Here is a 13383-nt window from a genome sequence, read left to right on the forward strand (position 1 = left end):
CCTATACTTGAAATAGTAATTAACGGCCCCCTGATCATTTGACAGGTCCACACCGTTGTTCCATTGTGCCTGTTTACTGGGGTCGATAGTTGATCCATGACAACTCCGTACTGTTAAAACCAGGTGGGTCACTCTGCTGGAGCAGTTGATCCTGGACTGTCAGTAGACCAAAGTATGTGGACAGTCTGGTAATTTACTCCCACGGGCGTGCAAGATGATTGTGGAGCATAGTCAACACGATTGAATGGCCCGAGACACTTCCAATCTGTCGGTTCTAGCTGCCAAGGTCTCTTGTGTCCACTCGAGACACACTGAGAGCCTATCAATAGCCAAAAATCCTGCAAATGTTCTGACAGAATCCTTCCAGGCCTATGGAAGTCGGATTTCGAGGAGTATAGGGGTTTCCGTGCCGTATTCCTTTACTTGATTTACAGGAGGAATTTCCTTCTTCGATAGTCCTTAGTACATAGTACGACTTATACCTGCCCTGAGGAGTGTATGGAGTACAATTATGACCTCCAAATTCGATAGAAAGTAGCTAGTGCGAACATCTATGTGGAATTTGGGTCATGTCCCGCTAATCAGGATGGGATTGAAGTTGCTAGATATTGGGGGCCATTTGACTTGAAGCCTGGGAGACTGAGAAAATATGAAGTATCTATTTGAAGGTAGTACATATCATGCAGGATCAGCAAATCCTAATTTGACAGACCGTTGCCAGCCCCTACTCTATCTCCAGCCTGAATTATACTTAAATAATATTTGAGCTCCGAAGTGGATTTTATCTTGTTTGCGCCACCCGCTTAAAATCGTCAGCCGTGCCCGATAGTGCTAGATTATTCTCATCGGATCGATCTGTTGCTGTGCAAGGAGGGTGACTTTTTGCTCCCTGAAAACCTTCATCATGGCAGAGAATCTAAATGTCGAGACCTTCACTGAATATGGCATCGGGACCTTTTTCCTGCTTGTGCGGCTTGTTGCTCGGTTGTATATGGGAGGGTTCCGTGGCTTGCGTCTAGATGATGCCTTTTCAGTGTTGGCTATGGTACAGTTGCCTCAATGGAATATTCATCAATGGTGGCTAACTATTCAACTATAGATATTCTTTACGATGCAAACGGTCAATATTTACGAGATGGGTCAGTAGTTGCAAAAGCTTGGAGCCAAATTTAATCTTACCATCTAACAATTTGGCAGAGATAATGGGAAACAATATTGGACTGAACGAAAAGACTGCAATGCTCATTCCTCAAAGTCAAATCTCTGATATGGTCCTGGGTTCAAAACTTGCCTTTATGAACTGGATCTGGTATATGTGTTACATCTGGTGTTTGAAAGGAGTTCTTCTCTGCCTCTACTGGAAACTTACGTACGTATGCACCCAGACCTCGAATGATCACAATGCTGATCTGGTCGTCTGTGTTTTAGAGCGGGAACATGGCATCGGCATCTCGTTGTTGGGACATTAGTCTTTTGTGTTGTCACTTGGGTTGTATGCATCTTAACGCATGTCTGTTTATGCACCCCCATCTATCGCAATTGGCAAATCAAACCATACCCTGGAGGTAAGACCGCTATTATGATACTAGTTTTGATCACAACATACTTACAGGAAGCTTCAGATTATTGTACTCTACGCCAGCCACTATACATTGTCATCGCTGTTCTCAACGTCCTGTACGCTGGCCCATACCGTTGAATTCAACCTCGGGAGAATAAGCACTAACGATATCTCTCTATAGGTCCGACATTTGCATCATCATCGTCCCTATCCCCATTCTCACCAAACTCCAAGTTCCTCTTCAACGCAAGATCGTCCTAGCTGTGATGTTTTCTTCGGGGTTTTTCATCATGATCTGCACCATCCTTCGTGCCTACTATTCTCTCGCCAGTATTACAAGTCTCCCGATCGCTTTAGGCTGGGCTAGTCGCGAATGTTTTGTCGCCGCAATAGTCGCTTCATTACCAGGGATCAAGCCATTATTCAGAAACACCCGGATTTTGGGCTCTTCAAATCGCAAGAGCTCAAAGAACCCCTATTACAACAGTGACGGATATAACAATTTTGGCAGCAGAGCGACTGCAAACACGAAGACATTCATCTCCTCACGACGGAGTGCAAGCAATGCGCGGCATTTCGAACTCGACAGCGTAGCTAATACGACTAACATCGATGGTCGAATCTCTACTGGGGATAGTGAAGAGTACATACTTGAAAGTGCCAAGAACCCAAGACCTTCTATCGCAGGCGTTCAACCCCAGAACGACCTAGCTATCCATGTGACAACGGAATATAGTCTAGAGTCGGAGCAGGGCATCAAGGCCACTGATCAAAAGCCCCATGCTTATTAAAAGTATACAAGAGCAGCACTGCTATCTACTACTTGTCTTTTCAACTTCCTTCAGATGGGCATCTGTCCTTGATCTCTATTGGATTCACTGATACCCGGGCGTTCTATGTGATAAATACTTCGACATTATAAACTGGATTTTATACATTATAAAATATAATCAGCGACCCACGAAAAAAAAAAATCGATTTAACGCATACCAAATCCTTTCCTCCTTCTATATAAAGACCAAGCTTATATCGTTTTCGATCGACCCAATGAGCCCAAGGGATTTGGCCCCCTTTAATTGGGCGTGGCCGAGTTGCTCCAGCTTACATAGTACTAACCCGCCAAAAGGGTATTTATTAGGCTCCGGCATTTACTTCTTACAAACTGTCCGTATAGTACAAATTATTTATTGCAGTGGCTTGGAAGCCCTATTACCAATTTCCCGCAAACATCATCAATTGGCCCCCCAAAATCCTTTCCTCCGAGTAGTGCAGCCACATAATCCCCCCTGCGACTTGAAAAGTCTTCGCCGAGCGGGTGGTTTTGCTTCACTCCTAGCTCGAGCGACCTGAAGCCCAAACTATCACATTCATAGTTATGGGCGCATCGGAACCGTCGGTCGCGGCGACAGAAGCTATAGAGGGGCCTGAGTTCAACGCGAGTCGTCGGTTTTGGGCAGCTTTTGGCAGCCTCTTGATCGTGATCCTCGCCTCCGCATTAGACGCGACTTCTCTGTCAACAGCTCTTCCAGTGAGTAATTTGTTGCATCCGAGTTAAGACTGAGTCTAGGTTCAAGGAAAAGAGAGCTGACAGGATTCGTAGATCATCTCCCGTGAGCTTGGTGGAACTGCCATTCAGGCATTCTGGGCCGGTACTTCGTTTCTGCTTACTAGCACCGTCTTTCAATTGACATTTGGATCACTATCTCAAATATTCGGTCGAAAATCGCTGATCATTCTTTCCCTGATCCTATTTACTGTCGGCTCAATTGTTGCTGCCGTTTCTCATGACATTACAACTCTTCTTATTGGACGTAGTATCCAAGGTGCCGGTGGAGGCGGGATTCTCAGCTTGACAGAGGTCGTCATCACAGACCTTGTTCCACTTCGCCAGAGAGGTACATACTTCGGGTATGGAGGTGCTGTTTGGGCTCTTGGGTCCGTGACCGGTCCCATAATGGGTGGTGGCTTAGCTCAGGCTGCATCTTGGAGATGGATATTCTGGATCAATCTTCCTATCTGTGGGATTGGTTTCGTCATGATTGTCGCTTTTCTCAATTTGAAACCAGTTCCTGGCTCTCTGTTTGCTAAGATTGCCAAGGTAGATTGGGTGGGCGCACTCTTACTCACGGCTTCTTCGACTAGTCTCCTGCTGGCCCTCTCCTGGGGAAATGTCATGTACCCATGGTCTTCATGGCGTACGATTGTGCCGCTTATACTGGGCGTTGTCGGCATTTTTATTTTGGTTTTCTACGAAGCCAAAGTCCCACATGAGCCTATAGTCCGCCTGTCTATCTTCAAGGAGAAAACAGCACTTGTCACATACTTAGGCACTTGCATCCATGGAGTTGTTCTCTGGTGCCTTCTCTACTATCTTCCACTATACTACGAGTGTGTCAAAGGCTACAGTCCTATTATTGCTGGCGTGAGTGTTTTCCCTGAGACATTTACCGTCGCTCCAGCCTCAATTGTGGTTGGGATTTTGGTATCCAAATGGGGCCGGTTTCGATGGGCAATCTGGACTGGATGGACTTTGTCTACCCTGGGTATGGGACTTATGTATCTTCTTGGTCCCGATACATCAATTCCAGAGTGGGTATTTCTCAACCTCATACCAGGACTAGGTCTTGGAATGCTCTACAATAGTCAAGGGTATGCAAGTCAGGCTGCAGCTGACGAAAAGGACTCCGCCCATGCGGCAACGATGTATACATTTTCACGCTCCTTTGGACAAAGTATCGGAGTAGCTATTGGAGGAGCTATTTTCCAATCGCAGTTTGAGGTCAATCTCAGATCTTACCCACAATTGGCAGCGGAAGCCACCAAGCTGTCCCAAGAGGCCAGCTCCCTAGTGGAGATTGTGAAATCTATGCAGCCATCCTCGCCTCGGCGGATCATGATTGTCGCTGCATATGCGGATAGCTTAAAAGTTGTTTGGGCTACAATGACTGGTCTTGCCTTCCTTGCGCTTCTTACAAGTTTTTTCACGCGGAGATTAAACGTCAACCGTCTGCTCGGATCGGAGCAGCAACTTCAGGAGAAAAAAGAGGACGACGATTTGGGTTCTGCTTGAAGTGCCCTGTGAGGTTTTTGGGATCCAACTATATTATTGAAAGAATTTCATAGAATAACAATAAATAGTAATCGTAATAATCATTTATAGATACTAATAATAATGGTAATTATGATGATGAGGATGATGATTATAATAACTATGAGACTTGAGATATCCAGATGACACTACATACAAATACAAAACTACTGCAACGAGGCTTCTAGTCCTCTTTTCAATGAACTATTTTAGTAGCTGCTAGTAGACCTTGTTGAACTTGAACTATCCCTTGCACAGCCTCAACAAGGCAAGTTTGACAAATTGAACACGAGGTGATAAAATGTTAGGCAGAACTGTTCTTTGACCATTTCATTTCGAAAATGGGGCCATTTAAATTCTAGTTCTATCTAAGGAGGCATCTGATCTTCTCTCATTTCTTTTTCGTCACCTCTTCTTCTGCGTTTGTGCCCTAATTCATTCCCTCTTCTTTTAGCAAACGGCACCTAGAATATACATGGTGATTGTATGGACTTTGATGCACACCATGGATATCTCGACCAGTTCATTACTAAAATGTTGTGTAACCTTGTCACACCGACTCGAAGCTTCTAAAAGGTGCTCTTTTTGACGTGTGCATTTCTCACCTTTCTGACTACTCATAGTACATCTATCTACACTAGGGTACATACATGCCCACCGCTATAAGCCATGAATATCATGGGATCCTCTGGTGCTTTCCTGACCGGCCTTTCGAAATCTCAATAATACTAATTTTCATCCTGAATATCCCGAGACACCACGATCGCCTGATCATATATATATATATATTTATGCTCAACACCGTCCAAGTCCAAAATTCCGCCATTTCAACAGTGCGGGCCGTCTCTCCCCCCACCTTTTATGCCCCGCCATTCGCGCGCGACCACGTCAAAGACGCACGACGCAAGGGAGACAGAGCCGCATTATTGCACGTGAGACAAGAGAGTTGATTTTCCATCGCAATCTCGTATTTCTTCTTCTTTCAATTCTCCGTATGGACCCATGGATCTGCGCGCATCTGCCACTGAGGCCGAGAATGTGGCGGCCAGCTTCAGGCTATTCCGTGCTCCTCTCCCCGAAAACGAAGCCGAAATCACCGATCTCATTGCCGACTTGTACAACATTAGTTCGTCACTGCGCAGATTAGATTCTCTATCGAAAGACCGGTCCCGTGGCCGTAATTGGCGTGTTGTTCAGCGGGATGTCGTGCTGTTACAGTCGAGTTTGAAGTATACCATCGAGGATATCCTCGGCTTTTTCCATCGCTTGAATGGTGGTGCGGTCCCGCCAGAGAAGTACAGAGAGACTTGGCGAACCATCGAGTTGTACTTTTGGGAAGAGTCGAAGACTTCCCTCAGAATGCGCCTGGCAAGATATCGAGGTTTTCTCGGAGAACTGAGCGATGTGATGCAAAAGTAAGCCCAGGACCGATTTTCCCCGGGTCTGTTGATTTAGGGTATAACTTAAGTATACACACCTTGACTAACATTTGACTTGTTTCATTTTAGCAAGACCCAAGACTTTCCTCTCATAGATGCTCATCGTGACGGTTTAAAGACATTGGTCGCGACTCAAGAACGACAACGCCTCACTGATCGATTCGGTCGTATATCTTTGGGACGAAATCCTCCATCCACCGGCAGTGGCAGTGGCATCAGCACTGCACCAAGCAGCCCTACAAGTGACCGTCGCGCACGACGTGGCTCCTTTGAACGTTCTCGCCCTCCACATTTATCTCCACAGTCTCCCTTGTCACCAATATCTGGTGATTTTAATATACCTATTCCACCTTTAGCGCCGGAGGCTCCAAGTTCACCGTTAACAGGCTCGGCATCTGCAACTACTAATACTAGTCAATCCGTCCGTTCTGATGTGATTCAGAATCATTGGATTAAAGATGCTTTCAATTGTCTTGAACCAAACACTCGTCTTGCGTTTTATGAGGCAGAGTAAGCAGTCATACAGTCTTTCCCGTTGATTCTGAGACTGACCTACTGTTGTAGAGTAGGATGCTTCGGTAAACCCACACCTGGAATAAAGGAAGACCTTGTTGAGGATGGCTTTGAGAGACTTTTACGCCTGTAAGTTCAGTCATAATGGTGACTCTAGATCTATACTGACACCACAATTAGCGATTTTGACGATGGCTCCGGTATGACCGTGTATTTCTATCTGCGAGAAACAGATAACCGAACTCGTATCATTATCAGAGTCCGCCATGAGGAAGGCAGCGAATACTTTTGCCTACCACTTAACATGTTGGAAATTATCCGATCAGGCTCGTCTCTTCAGCTTTGTCGCAGACGTAATTCTGGGAGGGAGCTCCATTCGTGGGCGTCTCTAGGCTTTGAAACCATGGAATGTGGGTTGATAATTCAAATATTCAAATAGTAAATGTGGATGGTTCCTAACTATTGGTGACTTATTAGCCATGGTGGAATTTTTCTGTACTTTCTTGGCTCTCCGTTCTCAAGATACAGCAAAGCCAGCAACAGATATCCGAGACTATGAACTCGAGGGAGAAGAACCGGTCTACAGCGGGTAAGTTTGACAGCAGATCTCAATTGCCCTTTCTTCCTAACCATAGGATAGTCAAATATTGGATGACGGGCGCAGGCATGCATTGCGTGTCTATCGGGATAGAAAGACACAGGCTGTTCGGTTCCAATCGTCTGTGTATAGAGGCGAAAGGGATAAGTGAGTCATCCTCCCTATAGCATAACCTCGATGCTTTTGCTGATTATGACCGAATATTTAGAGCCCCCGTTTGGACCGCATTTGTCACATCCAATATTGGTCGGCGCGGCTGGCTCCAGGCTCTTGATTCAAGGACCATCCTTGTTCGTGATTTGAAGCCACTTGTACTGTTGTCCGCCGATGAATATACGTTGCCCCAAGTGGCATCTGGTGAACATGTGCTGAGATTCAAAACCGCTGATGGTAAGACATAAATCACAACTTGCTGGACTATACTGATCAAAATCCCAGATGCCGAAGGATTTCTGGATAGCTTGGAAGAGCTTGCAGCAGAATCGACTAGCAGAACCCGTGGTGTACGCTATGTCTAGGTCGACGAATTTCTAAGCTGATGAGAATCGGCCATACGTCTTCTTCGGAGTTGATCTCGCCCACCATACACTAGTCGCCATGACACGCTTTTCCAATCGACTATGATCAACCGAGAGTCGATATAATGAATTCACGAATTACCATGCTGGATGAAATTTATGACCAAGATTTAAAAGTGAGATTACCGCGACCTGGCTTCGCAAAGCCATTCACAATGCTACGTCCGTGACGTCTTTTCTTGAGTTCGAGTGCGAGGGGAATTTGGGAAGGATGCTTGCTGGTTGAGATATCCAAGGCCATTTTGCCAATTAATTTTCTTCCTAGCGTGTATTTCATTTCTTTTCCTGAATCCATTTCTACGAGCATCTAACATTCTGGTATGTATTTGCATATCATATGCATTAATCGTTTTATGAGCTAAGGGTGGAATAATAAATCACCCCCGGGTATCCTATCCTAAATGGCTTGACGTATAGAAAAAAAAAAGTAAAAAAAAGAAAACCTCACTTCACAGCTGCTGGTTTCGAAGGACCATCCGAAGATCCATTCTCAAGCTCGCTCATAAACTTCTCTGTCAGACGTTTTGCCCGTAGCTGGACTATCTCATGTTTTCGTTGAACAATATTAGCCTGATGGATAGCAGCTCGCTCCTTGGCTCTTTCGCGTTCTTGCAATGTCTCCTCCCGTGCACCTTTTAATTGCTCCATTTGGTTCTTGCGAGTTTCTTCATCACGCGAGAAAGCATAAAATCCGGTACCTCGATTTCGTACTTCGCCATCAGCATCATAATGCACCTGGTCTGGGGGTGTAGCGGACCGATCACGCCGAGATGCAAGCTGAGCCATCTGAGCAGCGATATTAGCTTCCGGATTGAATGCCTGCGATTGTACGGCTTCTCCATAAATTAGGTTTTCCGGGCGATTGGGTCGCCATCTTTCTTGAGCAGCGTCTCCTCGGGCCTCTTCTTCCTTCGCGCGGGCGGCCCGTGCAGCTTCAGATCTAGTGCCACGTCGAGAACGGCCAAGCTCGTCTTCATAAGATATAATAGAGGCGTTATCGTCATCCTCGTCTTCGCTACCTGAATCTTCCTCCCTAGCCCTCTTTTTATCTTCCTCATTTGCCCATTTGCGGTCAAAGTCGACAAGTCCTTCCTTTTCTCTCCGTCGAAGCCGTGCCAGATACTCATCAGAGTGGGAACTGGGTCCTGGTCCATCCTCATCGCTGCTATCTCCCGCCAAGTACATTCCTTTTTTCATGTCATTGTACATGCGTACTTTCTTCTCCATCTTTTGCTTGGATCGATTCAATGTAGCATCATCGACGCTGCCGATGTCCTTGCTTGACAAGTGTGTTTGTTTCGAGACATGGTGATCGGTTTCTTCGAGATCCGCAGCAGCTCGCTTATCCGCGCCCTTATTTTGTTTATTAAATATATCAGATTTGGAACTATGTGAACGGCGAGTTCGGTCATGAGGCGTTGATGCGGAGGCGTTTGCGATTAAAGATGACATTTGGCCGGCAAAGGAGAGCCCCGAGGCTGATGAGAGTTCATTCTTGCTTTTCTTCTTTGGTGGGGGTTGCCCATATAGACCACTATTGTCGGTCCCCATCAAGAGTAATTGACCGTCAAATGCTCTGTTAGAATATTTGTAGCGTGAAGCGTGAAGCGTGAATGTCGCGGTCAAGAGGCTCGTGACGATAAGGCGATAACGCGGAATGGCCTGCCAAAAATGTCGGATTCACCGCCTCTCTGATTTAGCAGAATGATACCGCTTCCTATAAAGGATGTATCACATGATATTTATGAGTCAGCTGCCCCGCGGCCGCCCCGCGGGCGATATCGCAGTACCTTTCGAAGTGTTTCGTCGTTTTTGGAACTATCCAGGCCCATTCGTCCTTGATTCCACTATCAAACCTCCATTGTTGATTCTCAGTCAACTATACTCTCTCAAATTGCTCAATTGGTCTCAATCATGTCTCCTAACCCTATCTATCTCGGTGTTGTTGGTATGCGACGTCTCCATCTATAAATTGATCAACCAAGCCTCAAAATGCTAATTACTTCAATTAGGTGTCGGTGGTGTTGGAACTGCCTTCCTGAACCAGCTTGCTCGCTTCCCCAACCCTCCTAAGCTCGTCCTCCTTGCTCGTTCCTCTCAGACTCTTCTCGCCCCGACACCAGCCTACTCTCCCATTCCCGCGGCTGACTGGGCTACCGCTGCTGCCACTCCCTCCGTCACCAAGACCGGTGCCCTTCCCGCGGAGGAGATTGCCACATATCTTGCTTCTGCTCCTGGTCGTGCCATCCTGGTTGACAACACCTCTGACATCAACCTCGCCAAGCAATACCCTACATTCCTGAAGAAGGGCATCTCCGTCGTTACCCCCAACAAGAAGGGTTTCTCCGACGACCTGTCTTTGTGGAAGGATATCTTCTCCTCCGCCGCTGAGGGCAAGGCTCATGTCTACCATGAGAGCACCGTTGGTGCCGGTCTGCCTGTGCTGTCCACCCTGAAGGACCTTGTCGCAACCGGTGACGAGGTTACCCGCATTGAGGGTGTCTTCTCCGGCACTCTGTCCTTCCTGTTCAACACTTTCGCACCTGCCTCCGGCTCCTCCAACGCTCAATGGAGTGCTGTTGTCGCTCAGGCTAAGGAGCTCGGCTACACCGAGCCCGATCCTCGTGATGACCTAAACGGTATGGACGTTGCTCGTAAGCTTACCATTCTGGCCCGTCTCGCTGGTCTGGAGGTTTCACGCCCCGATTCTTTCCCCATTGAGTCTCTTATCCCCGAGGCCTTGGCTTCGCTCCCTTCTTCCGCCGAGGGTATTACCGAGTTCATGACCCGTCTCCCTGAATTCGACGCCCAGATGGCCAACATCAAGGACTCCGCTGAGAAGGAGGGCAAGGTTGTGAGATATGTCGGTAGCATTGACGTTGCCTCCAAGGCTGTCAAGGTCGGCTTGCAATACTTCGACAAGGACAGTGCCATTGCCGGTCTGAAGGGTAGTGACAACATCATCAGCTTCTATACTAAGCGGTACGGCTCCAACCCCCTGATCGTTCAGGGTGCCGGTGCTGGTGGTGATGTCACTGCTATGGGCGTTGCCTCTGACCTTATCAAGGTTATGGATCGCCTTCAGTAAACACATATTGTTTCATAAACAAAAGCAATTTAGATATGTCATGATTTGAAGTCTCTTAACGAATACACTTATTTCAATATACGTTCAATAAATCTGCAGAATGTATAAGCTCATAAGGCTCTTCAAGATCTCAGAAAATCAGTCACAGCTTGACCCCAAACATCTCCTCTCTTATACGAATAAATAGCCGGGACGTTGCCTTTTTTCAAACCTTCAATTGCTGTAGCCAATTCTTTCCCCAAGCCTTCCTCTTTGATCTGTTGTAACGGGTAGGTATATGTGTGAAACGCAAAAACAAGAGCCCGTGTCTCAGGTAGTCTATGCAATGTCTGCCTTTCGGAGCGTAAAACTGTCTGAAACGTATGTGAGCAGAATTTAAGTTATCCGAAAGCAAGAATTGTACCTACTTGCTCGAGATTCAACTTTCCAGTTGGTATGACCTGGCCCTGTTGCGGATCTGCAGTCGGAGATGCATGAATGGAGCCAAAAGCAGCAAAGAGATCAGTTTCCGTTGTGATGCCCCAATTGACCCTCTTAATAACTCGACCAACTTCAATCTTGGCAAAGAATCGATCCATACTGCGTTCAAGCTTCTGCGCATATCCCGGTACTGGACCATGGATATCAGAAAGTCGAAGGCCAAGTTTCTCGCGTGTATTGAACCCAGACGGGAAGCAAGTTGCATATGCTTGAAGAACGTATACAGGAGCTTCTTTGGGGGCAGAAAGATCTGGTAAAAGAATCAAGAACTCCTCGTCGACTGTCTGGGTTAGGATTTCCAATGCTCGAACTGTAGGCTCGCTGTCTGCAAGTCTCGTTGGCCATTTTGCTCCAGTGACGAGGTTCTGGAATATCCCATTTGGTCCATTTTCAGGGCAATTTTCAAGTCGAAACATGCTTGGATACCGAGTTGGAAGGTAATCTTTTAGGATAAATGTGTAAAGTTCGCTAACTGCAGCGCGGATTCGTATATCGATCACTCTGGGCTCGTTGACAGCTACAATAATATCGTGATGCTTTTTTAGAACCGCTTGTCGCTTGGTGATTCGGTCTTGGTAAGTCTTGTCCATCTGTATCAGCTCCGATGGATCTAAATTCTCGATAGCTAGAATGGGAATCATCTTTAGCCTAAGTCTCTCGTTATTGGGTGGTGGATGAGCCTTACCCATGGTCAGGTTATACTTCTCTTTCCCACGGAATGGACGTAATTGCAGTGGCTCTGTCGACTTCCAGTTGAATCCATGCAATGGAATTATTCGAAGCTTTCTCTTGAGTTCACTGTCATTTGGCCTCCACTTCGTCATCGACGAAGGACTGCTTGCCCATCTCCATCCCCAGGAAACCAAACAGATAATCGCAAGAGCAGCCAGAAGCAGACACGGCATTAAGTTGGACTCATAAATTGAAGTCAAATCCATCTTCTTCACAAAAGACTCGGCTATAGCCGTGGAAGATGGCAAAACTCCAGCGATGATTCACACCAGGCGTGTACTCAAGTCTAGTAGATGTAGCCTCAACCGCCAAGGAACTGTAAAAGAAAAAGACGAAAGCATATGCTGAGAGGATAAAAAAACCAAGATGAATGGCACCTTTGCACTGGGGTTTACTCCGCACTGACTCCGCATGGGGTCGCATATAAAATCGGCAATTTCAAAGGGCTTTGGGCGCTTTGTATCTCCACTTTGACGGAACCATCCGATCGGAGTAAATTCCATCCATTATTGAAGACTATAAATAACGTTAAGATATATTCACAGGACCTTATCGGCCTTAAACTCGGCACAGGGCCTGATCAGTGATGATATGCAGCCACCTGCTCAGTGCCCGTATTCCATACAAGTCCGCCGAGAAGGGTATCATTATTCGACAGTCAAACACAACCATAAACACCATGAGCGCCATTGAAACCAGAACCAGACATGAGAAATGAATCAATCATTTCGAATCAAGCATAAGTACCTTTGACCGCTATGCCCGCCCAGATGTCCTCCGCTTTACGTCTCCATCAACAGTGGAATGTTGGTGTGCCTTGGTAGCCGATGGCGCGTTCTCCTTTGCAGCATTGTCAGTCTGTTCTGAATGATCTTTGCTATTACTCGCACTCTGTGAGCTGTCGTCCGGACTATCCACGCCTTTCAATCCAAACGCACGTCGTCGACTTTCGGACCGCTCCGTCAAGCTTGGCGCGCGTGGACGTTGGTGTCCGCGAGCACGTCCACCAATCCAGGGGATTTCCCAAAGAACCATTCGATATAGGTATAGTCCGGCGTCGAAGATAATCATGGCGCACCATGGAACAATAGTGATGAGGCCGAGGAGGAACTGCGCAAGGGGAACTTGTTATTAAACCTTGAAAGATACGAGAAATTGATTTCACGCGCAAAATATAAGTATAAAGAGTACGTACGAAAATGCAAACCGCCCAGCTCTCAAATTGGATGAGCTGGGGTGGGAGAATAGAGTACCACGCCATAGTGAAAACTGTCGGTGGATACAGGAGCGGCGGGAAGCTGGACCG

At 46.7% G+C, this 13383-nt stretch overlaps 7 protein-coding genes across 7 annotated transcripts; 4 read left to right on the forward strand and 3 right to left on the reverse strand.

Moving 5' to 3' along the window:
* Nucleotides 1-904: 904 nt before the first annotated feature.
* N7469_004321 (uncharacterized protein) lies at nucleotides 905-2352 on the forward strand (the record flags this gene model as incomplete). The annotated part of the gene is made up of 6 exons (XM_056643241.1): nucleotides 905-1045; nucleotides 1100-1139; nucleotides 1198-1369; nucleotides 1429-1492; nucleotides 1613-1677; nucleotides 1743-2352. 6 exons carry the CDS (start codon nucleotides 905-907, stop codon nucleotides 2350-2352), a joined length of 1092 nt encoding a protein of 363 aa, XP_056502653.1.
* Nucleotides 2353-2936: 584 nt separating this feature from the next.
* N7469_004322 (Efflux pump) lies at nucleotides 2937-4631 on the forward strand (the record flags this gene model as incomplete). The annotated part of the gene is made up of 2 exons (XM_056643242.1): nucleotides 2937-3089; nucleotides 3162-4631. 2 exons carry the CDS (start codon nucleotides 2937-2939, stop codon nucleotides 4629-4631), a joined length of 1623 nt encoding a protein of 540 aa, XP_056502654.1.
* Nucleotides 4632-5651: 1020 nt separating this feature from the next.
* Nucleotides 5652-7717, forward strand: N7469_004323 (uncharacterized protein; the record flags this gene model as incomplete). The annotated part of the gene is made up of 8 exons (XM_056643243.1): nucleotides 5652-6064; nucleotides 6158-6598; nucleotides 6653-6730; nucleotides 6782-7011; nucleotides 7079-7190; nucleotides 7242-7346; nucleotides 7408-7589; nucleotides 7638-7717. The coding sequence occupies 8 exons, from the start codon at nucleotides 5652-5654 to the stop codon at nucleotides 7715-7717; spliced, it is 1641 nt and encodes a 546-aa protein (XP_056502655.1).
* A 504-nt stretch (nucleotides 7718-8221) lies between these two features.
* N7469_004324 (CCDC174 family protein) lies at nucleotides 8222-9328 on the reverse strand (the record flags this gene model as incomplete). The annotated part of the gene is made up of 1 exon (XM_056643244.1): nucleotides 8222-9328. The coding sequence occupies one exon, from the start codon at nucleotides 9326-9328 to the stop codon at nucleotides 8222-8224; it is 1107 nt and encodes a 368-aa protein (XP_056502656.1).
* Nucleotides 9329-9691: 363 nt separating this feature from the next.
* On the forward strand, nucleotides 9692-10865 carry N7469_004325 (homoserine dehydrogenase; the record flags this gene model as incomplete). Its single annotated transcript, XM_056643245.1, has 2 exons — nucleotides 9692-9725; nucleotides 9790-10865. The coding sequence occupies 2 exons, from the start codon at nucleotides 9692-9694 to the stop codon at nucleotides 10863-10865; spliced, it is 1110 nt and encodes a 369-aa protein (XP_056502657.1).
* A 122-nt stretch (nucleotides 10866-10987) lies between these two features.
* Nucleotides 10988-12283, reverse strand: N7469_004326 (heme-dependent oxidative N-demethylase family protein; the record flags this gene model as incomplete). The annotated part of the gene is made up of 2 exons (XM_056643246.1): nucleotides 10988-11218; nucleotides 11273-12283. 2 exons carry the CDS (start codon nucleotides 12281-12283, stop codon nucleotides 10988-10990), a joined length of 1242 nt encoding a protein of 413 aa, XP_056502658.1.
* Nucleotides 12284-12833: 550 nt separating this feature from the next.
* N7469_004327 (uncharacterized protein) lies at nucleotides 12834-13338 on the reverse strand (the record flags this gene model as incomplete). Its single annotated transcript, XM_056643247.1, has 2 exons — nucleotides 12834-13187; nucleotides 13273-13338. The coding sequence occupies 2 exons, from the start codon at nucleotides 13336-13338 to the stop codon at nucleotides 12834-12836; spliced, it is 420 nt and encodes a 139-aa protein (XP_056502659.1).
* Nucleotides 13339-13383: the final 45 nt, after the last annotated feature.

This window comes from Penicillium citrinum (genome assembly GCF_028827155.1).
Source record: "Penicillium citrinum strain IBT 23319 chromosome Unknown utg000003l:1.0-4596430.0:1.0-4598250.0, whole genome shotgun sequence".
Classification (NCBI taxonomy): Eukaryota; Fungi; Ascomycota; class Eurotiomycetes; order Eurotiales; family Aspergillaceae; genus Penicillium; species Penicillium citrinum.